We start from the raw sequence: 12,258 nt of genomic DNA on the forward strand, positions 1-12,258 counted from the left end.
TCCTCTTGTACTCGTCCTCACTCTCCCTCACCCAGCCCATTTCTCTCTCTCTCTCTCTCCCCCCTCTCTCTTGCGCGCTCTCTCTCCCTCTCTCTCGCTCTCCTCTCTCTCTCTCTCTCTCTCTGTCAGAACTTTTTCCCTCCCTCCTTCTTTTCCCTTTTTTTTTAAATGATCTGGAGAGAAGAGAGAGGAAGAGACATTTGGAGCTTGGCTGATGGTGCAGGCAGGAGCGCCACACGCACACACACATACACCACACCACACCACAGCATACACCACAAACGCACACACGCACATGCACACGCACGCACGCACGCACGCACACACACACACACACACACACACACACACACACACACACACACACACACACACACACACACACGCACAATCCTGAAGGGTAGAGAGAGAGCTCTAGAAGAGAAGAGAAGAGACGTTTAGAGGGCTATGTAGCTTTTTCATTTCAGCTTGTGAAACTGACACCCTTAACTGACCGACAGCTTGACTATAAAGAAGACAGATAGACAGATCCCCCCGAGCCGTCAGACGAAGCCGTTTCACAGACTGAAAAAAGGGGAAGGCAAGGTATAGACCCGACAGATAGATAGATAGAACGATCTAATCCAGGCTTGTGTGTATAGTGTCAAGGACGGACAGACAGACAAACAGGCAGACAGACAGACAGTGCACCCCTGTGAGCTCGGTCGTGGACAGTTTCTTGGGTTTTTATTTTACCTGACGGCCGGGAACGGGAAGCAAAGCAAACGAGAAGACACCCCAAGAGACACACACAACAGACCCGTTTGTGGAGAAGAGGGGAGAACGGGAGCATCATCTTCACCTAAAGCTATGCTTTTGAGGAACTCTCATCCGATTGGTCGCGCGTGTGTGCTATGTGTCTGGACACCGCTGGAGGAAGAAGCGTAGAACGGTACTTGTTGTCATCACTGTCACAATTTTAAGGTTTTCCCCTATTCCGGACCCTTCTTCTTGTTCAGTTTGGGGAAGAGTTGCAGAGCCGTTGCAGAGCCAGTGTTGCTGCTGACTGGACTAAAAATATACACACCTCAGAATGACGTTTCTATTAAGGCACCGCATGGTGCCACCGCCGTGGACTTGCCTCCTGTTGCTATGCCTACTGGACGCGTGGACCGGCTCGGAGGCCTGGCCCGCTCTCCACCAGACGCGGTCTCCAGTCCGGTCTCCGCCTCGGCCCCACAGGCACGCCGCGCCCCCTTCCCTGGCGGCCATGACGGCCGGGACCAACCTGTCGGAGGAGGAGAGCGCCGAGAGCAAAGTGGAGCGGCTGGGCCTGGCGTTCCGGAGGAACGTCCGCGAGCTCCGCGAGAAGTCCCGGCGGCTCGACCTGGTCTTCCTGGTGGACGAGTCGTCGAGCGTGGGCGCCGGCAACTTCCGCAGCGAGCTGCGCTTCGTGCGCAAGCTCCTGTCGGACTTCCCCGTGGCGGCGGAGGCCACGCGCGTGGCCCTGGTCACCTTCTCGTCCAAGACGCACGTGGTGACGCGCGTGGACCACGTGTCGGGCTCGGCGTCGCCCACCCGGTCCTCCCACCAGCACAAGTGCTCCCTGTTCAACCAGGAGATCCCGGCCATCACCTACCGGGGCGGGGGCACCTACACCAAGGGGGCCTTCCAGAGGGCGGCGGTGAGTCGGATGGGATGGATGGATGCATGTGTGCTGTATCTGTATGACACATGTAGCTTTTTTTAAGCCATTTTGACCTGAGATCAGATTCTAAAAATGTCTTCTACATCCTGACAGTTTTCTGAAAAATCCATGTTTCTATGTCAGTCGTTCTTCGATTTTTCAAAAATAGCAGACCTACAATCTCGTAGCGCGCCACTCGGTGGCGCGCTATGAGCTTGTAGATCTGACTATTTTTCAATAGCTAAAGCATAACATGATGCTAACACCAAAAGGGGTCACCGCCCAGAATGGATTAATTTCAAGGACCCCCCCCCCCCCCCCCCGGTCCGTTTGATAAGATTTTTTTAAATCTCTGGGACGCCCCAAATACGCCATTGTACGATCCTCAGCGTATATATAGTCCATTAGGTTCCCAAAAATCAATCATTTATAGCCTGGAACCCCTCGAGGACGACTGGGGGTCCACCAGTAATGTACTCTGTCTGTAGAAGTAATACATACATTAGAAGTCTATGGTGCGTGCGTGCGTGCCTTTGTTCTCGCCGGAGGTATACTGTGTCTATGTGCATGTACTTGGCACATGTTTGTTTGCTGCTTGCTTTTGTGTTGCGTGTGTGTGTGTGTGTGTGTGAGCACGTGTGTGAGCGAGCGCGCCCGTGTATCCCCAGTGTGTATGTGGCGTGTAGCGAGTGTGAACGCAGGGTGTGATTGTGGCGGGGGTGAGGTTGATGTTAATGAGACCATGTGTGTGTGGCCTCTCACTAGCCGCTGCTTGCTGGGTCTTCCTCTAAAATGACACACCAGAGACAGCGAGAGGGAAACTGTTTGCAGACTAATTGTGCAGGGAAAAACGTCGGACTTTCCAGTAATAAAAAAACCCACTGCAAAGGCTGAGCACGCATACATACAAGGCAGTCAGGCACGCAGACGCATGCACAAGGCAAAGGCAAAATAATTTGCAGTTTTTCGTGTGTGTGTGATGATGCATTCATGCTGTAAATGAAAGCACGTCAGAGACGGATTTCGGTACCCATTTAAGCAGTCAGTCATGATGCCATTGCACCTGTTTTATTAGTCGTTTATATGTCAGTTAACATATCCCCGCTGCTTTCCATTGCATTGCCTTACTGGCTCAACCCATTTTGCGCAGGAACCCCTTTTGGGTGTAAGCATTGTGTTATGCTTCAGCTATTGAAAAAATAGCAGATCTACAAGCTCATAGCGCGCCACCAAGTGGCGCGCTATGAGCTTGTAGATCTGCTTTTTTTTTATCGAAAAGAACGTCTGACATATAGAAACATGTCATGAAAACTGTCAGGATTCAGAAGAAATTCATAGATTGTTCCCGGGTCAAAATGGGTCACCTTCCAGTGAGGAGCCGCTCCCACCCACTCAACGCTCTCCGCTGACAGGTGCAGGTGTACCTTATTAACCCCCGCATTTAAACCGGGTGCCCATAACGTTTGTTGTCGTACTATATGCACTGCTAGTAGAACTGGATTAGATGCCCCAGAGACGGAGAGAGACAAGAGACTGGTCACGAGGGGTCAAAGTAGTAGTTGGTTTATGGTTTGTTGATTTGAACAGAGGCAGCCATGCACTGTTTTAAGCTTGCCTGTGTTGGTGGTATGTTGGTGGTCCTCTATAAACAAACAGTGGACTGGTGAATGAATATGCCACAGAGCAGTTCAGTATTATAACCCTCTTTTAAACACATTCTCTGAGGGGTATTCTACTAGTTTAGTGACCTTTTCCGTGTATGTGATAATAAGCGGTCAATTGGCGGAAAAAAGCAGATCTACAAACTCGCAATGCTTGGTTTCGAGTGGTTAACCTACCTGTATACACGTTGGCTCTCTGGGGTTTATCCATTCTTGACATTTAATGTTGATATTTATATTATTTATGAAAGAGTCAACATGGCTAAAATGACACGGTAACAAACATTGCCACCAAAAATGACACGGTAACAAACATTGCAACCAAAAAATCTGTCAGGCTCTGCTGAGTATCTTTTAATTTAGATGAGAGTCCATAGACAACACTTTTATGATTTTTGTGATTATAATTATTTTTCATGATCCGACCACCACAAAGTATTTCATTTTTGCCGTGAAACAAAATGAGTATTGAGGAGTACACTCTTTTGCTTTTGGCCTAATAAAATACTTTTACCACTGGTTGGCCTATAGGGTATGGCAAACGCCACACTCTTCCATACCAGTGTTGTTTTCGTCGACTAAAACTAAGACGAAAAATGTTCGTCGACTGACTAAAAAACTAAATAAAAACGAATCTATGATGACTAAAACTAAGACTAAATATACTGACAATAAATAAAAACTAGACTATAATGTTAGGAAGGGACTGGTGGACAAGAGATCCAGTTTTATGCTGGGTTGCATGCTGAAAATAGCAGATATACAATATACGATATACGATTGTATATCTGCTATTTTCAGCATGCAACCAAAGTGTAAAATATGTCATTACAACGACATCAAGGCCTGTCAAAACACATTTTAGTCGACTAAATCAACTGTAGTTTTAGTCGACTAAAATCATATGACATTTAGTCGACTAAAACTAGACTAACACTAAGACATTCCAGGTGACTAAAATTTGACTAAAACTAAATTAAGTTTCAGTCCAAAGACTATGACTAAACTAAAATAGAAATTTGCTGCCAAAAACAACACTGGTCATTACGGAATCTCACTGACACAAATGGAATCACATGAAAACCTCACTAATGGCTCCACTCAAAGGCTTTAGAACGGATCTTATCATGACAGCCTTGCTAAACTCATTGCTTTAGCATTGTGTTCAGTGCCATACCATAGCGCTGTTGCGCTGCGCTTTACTCGCACGAGCCAAGCCTTGGACCGTAGCCTATATAGTTTAGCAGTGAGAGATTTGCCCTCAGGACAGTTTTACTACATCGCCCGCCCCCCGTTAAATGCTGATAAGAATGCGACTGGCTGGCTACTACAGACCACAACAACGCCAAGAAAAAGCTTTCGGGGGACTTTGGGTGCTTTATCATTGCTCACGAAACACTGGGGTTGTTTTGGGTGATTTATAAAGCATAGCAGGACATGGTCTGTTGCTAGTGTGTGTGTGAGTGTGTGTGTGTGTGTGTGTGTGTGTGTGTGTGTGTGTGTGTGTGTGTGTGTGTGTGTGTGTGTGTGTGTGTGTGTGTGTGTGTGTGTGTGGCTGCAACACCTAAAGTGGCCAGTAGTAACACACACACAGGCCAGGGAGGAGTACAATACAGTAAAGCACCACTCACTTCAGACGGGTCTGATTCTTTTTCATTTGGCTTGATTGAATTCCTGGCTACAGGCTCTGTTAACTTAGCATCCCTACTCTGAGAATGTCATAGTCTTTGTCGCAGACATGATATTCTCTACACAGCGCATTGTCAGTTTGTAGATTTGTCGTAGATTTGTCGTAGAGGGGGAACAGGAGGGCAGGTACGATGTGTGGTCCCCTAGATAACGAAATGTACTGTATAGGATTTAAGTGGTTAAATATACTAATACTGTAGCCTACTGTACTACTTTACCTATATATATTTGCTTATCATACTGTAGTGTAGACTGCTGTTGCATTAGGTTTCTAGTAGGGCTGTCATGATCCGTGACCTGTTCTGTCACCCTGATGTGTTTCCCTATGTTCCTTGTTTTGTGTACTTTTACCTTTTATTTTGTAGTATCTAGTGTCTCGAACCGTGACAAGGGCGACTGTGGCTCAGGAGGTATAGAGCAGGTCGTCCAATGATCCATGGGTCGGCGGTTCGAATCCCGGCTCCTCCTCCTGTCTACATGTCGAAGTGTCCTTGGGCAAGACACTGAACCCCAAATTGCTCCCGATGTGCTGGTTGGTACCTTGCATGGCTTCCACCGCAATCGGTGTATTAATGTGTGTGTGAATGGGTGAATCGTAATGCACAAAATCTATGTAAAACGCCTTGGATAAAGGCGCTATATATAAATGCACCATTTAGTATCTTCAATCCACAGTGTAGATGTATAGCAATGCATACAGTATATCAACTTCATATTTTTCCATAGTGTCACTGTGTTCCATAGTGTGTTCCAGTGTGTGTGCTCACGCGCTCCTTTGAACTGCGTGTGAGTAATGCCAAAGATACGTGCGGCCTACTGTACGGCAGGAGAGATGGATGAGGCTAGCAGAGATACAGAACCTAAAGACCTGTAGGGACCGGTAGACCTGTCCTGGCCTCCTAAAGACCTGTAGGGACCGGTAGACCTGTCCTGGCCTCCTAAAGACCTGTAGGGACCGGTAGACCTGTCCTGGCCTCCTAAAGACCTGTAGGGACCGGTAGACCTGTCCTAAAGACCTGTAGGGACCGGTAGACCTGTCCTGGCCTCCAGGAAGCACACGTGAACAGAATCAGCCCCACGTTCACATGTGTCTGTCCACATGTTTTAAAATGGACGTTATCACCATTTTCAACATTATCTCTATATTTGTTGCATCGCTATATTACCGTTTACTCCAGTGAGATAGCTTTCTTTTTTCATTTTTTTTTCACGATTTTGCAACCCAGTTTTTTTCACCCAGTGCCAATTATCTAATGTAATCCTGGGCGCTACACTTCCTCTGCCAACCTTGGGGGGCAGCGGACTGACCTCATGCCTCCTTCTATGCATGAGGAGTCCAAGCTGCTTCTTTTCACCTGACAGGGGGAATTTCCCCGGCCGGACGTAGTGCGTGGAAGGAACACGTTATTCCGTCCAGTTCCTTTCCTCTCCATCAGGCGCCCCGGCTGGCCAGGGGGATGTAGTTTTAGAGACCAGGATTACTCCAGTGAGATAGCTGGGGTAACATCTACTCTACTGTATGAAGGTGAAAACTCCCAACTCTTCTGGTACTTAGCTTCCACCCTCGTAGGTGGCCACTGTGTTTTTGCGGCAAAATAACCATCTCGATTTCACGAAATAAATCTCTGGCAGCCGTAAATCGTATGCCTGCGAAATGCATCATGGCAAGCATCGTACCGTACTCAAGAAACAGAGAAGGGAGGACATTTCTTTGTCCGTATGGACTGTATTGTAAATAATGTTGTTCCCATAGATCAGACTATGATATCTGCAATTTAACTGAAATGTGAAAATCAAAACATGATCATGTCCCTTTAACCCATTTTGGGTGGGAACCCCTTTTGGTGTTTTAAACATTGTGTTATAATTTATCTATTGAAAAATAGCAGATCTACAAGCTCATAGTGCGCCACCGAGTGGCGCGCTACGAGCTTGTAGGTCTGCTATTTTTGAAGAATCGTGAAAATATTTATTTCAGAAAACTGGAGGATAAAATTTCGAGGTCAGGCCTATATAAATCCAAACCCCAGGCCCACCTGCACATTATTTACGTCTCCCTGTCCTTATCTGCTCTCTCTCTATATAGTCTGCTAATCCTCTTTGGAAAGAAAGCCAAAAAAAGGAAACATTTTGGCATTTCCTTCCATTAAGAACATAAAGAATGGGTCTCTTAATGGAGATCTACCTATATCCGCTCGAATGTCATGTACTGACTTGGCTGCAGCCGTGGTCCCAGCAGGACAGTGTGTGTGTGTGCTGTGTGTGTGTATGTGTTTGTGTGTGTGTGTGTGTGGGGGGGGGGGGGGTGCGTGCGTGCGTGCGTGGGGGGGGGGGGGGGGGGGGAGAGACAAAGAGGGGAAGATGGATAGAGAGAGGCAGAGAGACAAAGGGAGAGTGAGAGAGAGAGAGAGGGAGTAATTGATAATTGCAGGATAAATAGTGATGCCATATTTTACTCTCTTGGCCTGGTCTTTGGCTGCTGCTCTAAGTGCTGTAGAAAGCCTGGGATCCATTAAAAGAGACATTTTTCCACCGGGCCGTGCATGTAGAGACAGGGCTCCGCTCCAGCACTCGTCCGTCCGTCCGTCCGTCCGTCCGTCCGTCCGTCCGTCCGTCCGTCCGTCTGTCTGTCTGTCTGTCTGTCTGTCTTTCATTTAGTCTATCTCTTAACGATCCTCTCTCTCTCTTTCGCTTTTTTATGCTGTGGCTCTGTAGGAGGTGAGCCGTCTGGAAGACTGGTCTGACTGTCTGTGTGTGTGTGTGTGTGTGTGTGTGTGTGTGTGTGTGTGTGTGTGTGTGACTGTGTGTGTTGGGAGAACATCTCACTGAACACTGCATCGATCAGCATCACATGTCTCGTGCCTGCTGCCATTAGGCCACAGAAGTGCCTCCATGCCATTTATTTTTCTTCTTAAATTGTAGTGAATTATGCAAGATGACTGACACAGACAGTCTGACATCCATGGGAATGACTACCTTTTTATACCATTCTCTCTCTCTCTCTCTCTCCTCTGTGTTTGATGTTAATATAGATGATTCATTCTTTGGCCCAAGCCGGCGTCGCATCGCATGCTGAAAATAGCTGACCCCACTGTGGCGGTTACGCGACAATGTCGTGCCACGGCGCACAAATTAGGCTAAAGAAGTAAAGGACGCTGCGTGCGTGGTGTCATTGTTATTCGTTAATAAAGTGACTCTGGCCCAGGGCGTGGCGTAACGGTCTGGGCACCTGACTGGTAATCCAGTCGCAGTGTGCCGCGGGTTCGACTCCCGAGCCCGACACGGCCTTTACTGCATGTCATCCCCCCATCTCTCTCCCGTTTCCTGTCAGCCTACTGTCTGTCCCTTCAAAAATCAATAAAAGGCGTAAGCCGCAAAAAAATATCTTAAAGGACAACTTTAGTTTTTTTCAACCAAGGTTCATGTTTTAGGTTGTTATTAGAGAAACTAAAAGGTGAGTGTTCATTTTCTTTCATTTGCTGCTTTCTTTCGTTTTGGGGATTTTAGCAGTTTTTGACAGGGGTCTAAATATGTATTCTTTTACAAAATATTATGGCGATTTATTTATTATTAATTATTATAGTCCTAATAAACCCCAAGAAATTACATCTGGCCACAAAAGATCACAGGATCTATTGAATATGACAAACTGACATATTGAGCCTATACACACAGTATAAGCCTTCCCCCAGTAGGCTACCTTCACATTCAGTAGATCATGTGATCTTCTGTGACCAGATGAAATTTCCTGGGGTTTATTAGGACTATAGTAAATAATAAATAAATAAATCACCATCAAATTTGGTAAAAAAATACATATTTAGCCCCATGCTCGAATGCCCCCGCCCCCCTGTCAAAAACTGCTAAAATCCCCAAAACGAAAGAAAGCAGCAAATGAAAGAAAATTAACACTCACCTTTTAGTTTCTCTAATAACAACCTAAAACATGAACCTTGGTTGAAAAAAACTAAAGTTGTCCTTTAAAAAAGAAAAAAAAAGAAAGTGACTCTGCAAACGCCCGTCACACTTTTGCACAATGTTCTCAATTTGGCTCGCGAGTGGCATCACTTCCCCCCTGACTCCTGTGTTTTCCTCGAGATAAAAGGAGAGAGCGACGGAATGCATTGACGGCAACATCCAATTAAATCTCTGCATGGCATCCGTTCCATTATTCAGTACATTTTGTTTGTTTTGTTGCCGTCGTCGACTCCATCCAGAAAGTTTTTTCCTTGTGCTGGCAGGTAGAACTCAGAACCCCCCCCCCCCCCACACACACACACACACACACACACACACACAGGCAGTCACCCTGTGCTGGCAGCGAAAAAAAGAAAGATCATAATAAAATGGACTTGGCGGCCCACTGTTTCAGAGGTTGCGTAAGAGGGGTGAACAAGAGAGAGAGAGTTGGAGAGAGACGTGGGAAGGCAGAACGAGAGCATAAAGTAAAGAAATAGGGACTATACGAGAGAGGCCGAGAGAATGGGGGGGGGGGGGGGATTGGTTGAAAACGAGAGAAAGAATTAAGAAATTCTACTTATTGCAAAGTTGCAGAGGGTAAAAGAATGTCGGTTCATTCACAGTAATGTTTTTACCTGCCTGGTCGGTGAGCAGGGCACCGCTTGCTTTGAATCTGGGTCAAATAGACACTTGAGTAATTTACGGGCGTTACCCACTCAATAAAGGGAACCTTATATTCGGCCAGGTGGTGTGTATGTGTGTGTGTGTGTGTGTGTGTGTGTGTGTGTATGGGACTTAAAGTCTATATGAATTGGACTAGCAGGTGTGTCATTTTTCCCCTCGCCTCGGCTGTTAAATGTTCCGAAAATTCCTACATTGATTACCTCTTTGTGTGCTCGCACACACACACACACACACACACACACACACACGCACACACACACACGCACACAGGCACACACGCACACGCACGCACACATTTGCTGTATAAACCAGCTGCATGTCCTTACATGGCTCACGTCAGGCCTCAAGTCAGATGGATCATGTGTTGTTACAGACTTTCCACTTCAATTGCACACACGCGCATCTGCAGTGCGAATGTGCGCCTGTCAGTGCATGCACTCGCATGCGGCGCATGCTTAATGTGTTTGTGTCAGGACTCACAGGGTATATTCACAACACACAGAGGCCCTTCCTGTTAACTCCATCTGACCGGAGATCAGATTCTAAAAATGTCTTCCGCATCCTGACAGTTTTCTGAAAAAGCTATGTTTCTGTGTCAGTCGTTCTTCGATTTTTCAAAAATAGCAGACCTACAAGCTCGTAGCGCGCCACTCGGTGGCGTGCTATGAGCTTGTAGATCTGCTATTTTTCAATAGCTAAATCATAGCATCATGCTAACACCAAAAGGGGTTCTCGCCCAAAATGAGTTAACTCCATCTGCCAGATAGAAAATTCCAGTTCTTTTTCTCAGAACCACATGGCATCCACAATGCTGTTTATATGGATGGGGGGGGCGGGGGGGGGGGGGGGGGGGCACATATAACACCCGGCCTGTCACCATATAGGCCTTGACGTATTCCAGTCAAAATGTGTCAGGTTGTTTTTTAAACTGTCGTCCATTTAGCGGGGCACGGAACAGGGAGCTAGCTAGGGGAGGCTTGTTTAAGTCACATATACGTATGGGACCTGTGGGTTGTGTGTGTGTGTGCGCCACTGTTGTTGACATGTTCTCATTCGTATGTGCACCGACACACACACACACACACACACACACACACACACACACACACACACACACACACACACACACACACACACACACACACACACACACACACACACACACACACACACACACACACAGACAGACAGACAGACAGACAGACAGACACACACACGTGACTTTGTTTGTGTGCAAGCCGAGCATGTGCCTTTTTGCCTGATTCCCCTAGTAATCAGCGTTAAGGCAAACAGATGGAAACGGTTGGTCACCCGGATGGAAAGTGATTATATGCAACCTTGTGTCACCGTATGTCTTAAGGGGACTGTATTTTTTGGAATAATGTGAGTTGAAATCACCATGGTTACATTATTTGGTCACAATATTTTTTTATTTTGCAAGAGGTTTTGTGATGCACAATGCAATCGCATTTCGCATCGAGATCTGTTATCTTTGCTGACTCTGTTCACCTATTATGACATTCTTTCATGACGACGCCAGGCCCAGGATATGAATCCCAATGCATTTTTCCCATAGACTTTTCAAAACGTATTTATTTAAAGATCGTACGAAGCCAACTGGAGTCGTGACAAATCATGACAACACACACAATATTTTGGACCAAACAAATAATTACAAAGAAGAAAAACAACCCAAAAAGTGTTCTAACCTGCCGTTTTTCTCTACTTTCTAATTCTTTGTTTGGCCCGGAAAATTCTGTTTGTTGTCATGATTTGTTTGTTGGCTTTGCCCGCGGCGTAAACGTCTTTAAATAAATCCTTTCTGAAAAGCCTATGAGGAAAATGAACGGGGATTTATTGTCCGGGTCTCTCGAGGGGGCGGGGCTGCGACGCTCTAGTCTATAGGGCTTTATGTGGTTAACAGAGGGAGTGAGAGTATGTTAGTTCTGTGATGTGGAGAGCTTTACGTTGAAAAGAAAACACGGAGAGAGCATGAGAAGGTTAACGGCAGAAAGCAAAGACCGGAGTGGAGTTCTGCTCAAAGTTTCCATAGTAAATGCAAGCAAGGTGTGTCTCTTTGATCCGGTCCCCCCACCCACGGGTTGGAACCAGCCGAGATAAGGAATGACTCTGTTTCCTGTCTAACTGCCACTTTGACTTCATTGCACCCTCATTCACCACCTATCCCCCAGCCGGGCATCACAGGGCTCCAGTAGCAGCTGGGATTGATGAGGCATAACGATGGTGCAGAGGCAGCAGGCTGCTCTGCACACTGTGGCCACGACCAGATAAGACTCTGGGGGGGCCAGGTATTTACTAAGGCAGGAATGCACTTAGAGCAGTGCTTCTACAACTTATTTTTAACATTTTATTTCAAGGACTCTGAGAGTGTTCAATTGGTTCCATTTGTACACTCTCAGACCCCTTTTCCACTGGTTGGGAACCGGTTCAGTTCAGAACCAGTTTTTAGTCCATGAGCCAGACCTCCAAAGTTGGAACGTTAATTATGAATTGAGTGGGCAAAACCATACCTATATTAAATTGTTTATACAGTAGGATCAATATATGTAAATTAATATATGATAACCCTTCCACAGT

At 46.4% G+C, this 12,258-nt stretch overlaps 1 protein-coding gene across 1 annotated transcript in view; it reads left to right on the forward strand.

The window, feature by feature from the left end:
- Positions 1 to 304: 304 nt before the first annotated feature.
- svep1 (sushi, von Willebrand factor type A, EGF and pentraxin domain containing 1) overlaps positions 305 to 12,258 on the forward strand; it is a 182,161-nt gene continuing 170,207 nt past the window's right edge. Inside the window, exon 1 of the mRNA XM_083789323.1 lies at positions 305 to 1,663. Within this exon, the coding sequence (XP_083645449.1) occupies positions 1,073 to 1,663 (591 nt within the window). The 5' untranslated portion in view covers positions 305 to 1,072. The remainder of the gene's footprint in view (positions 1,664 to 12,258) is intronic.

Source organism: Protomyctophum parallelum (genome assembly GCF_964188405.1).
Source record: "Protomyctophum parallelum genome assembly, chromosome: 18".
Taxonomy (NCBI): Eukaryota; Metazoa; Chordata; class Actinopteri; order Myctophiformes; family Myctophidae; genus Protomyctophum; species Protomyctophum parallelum.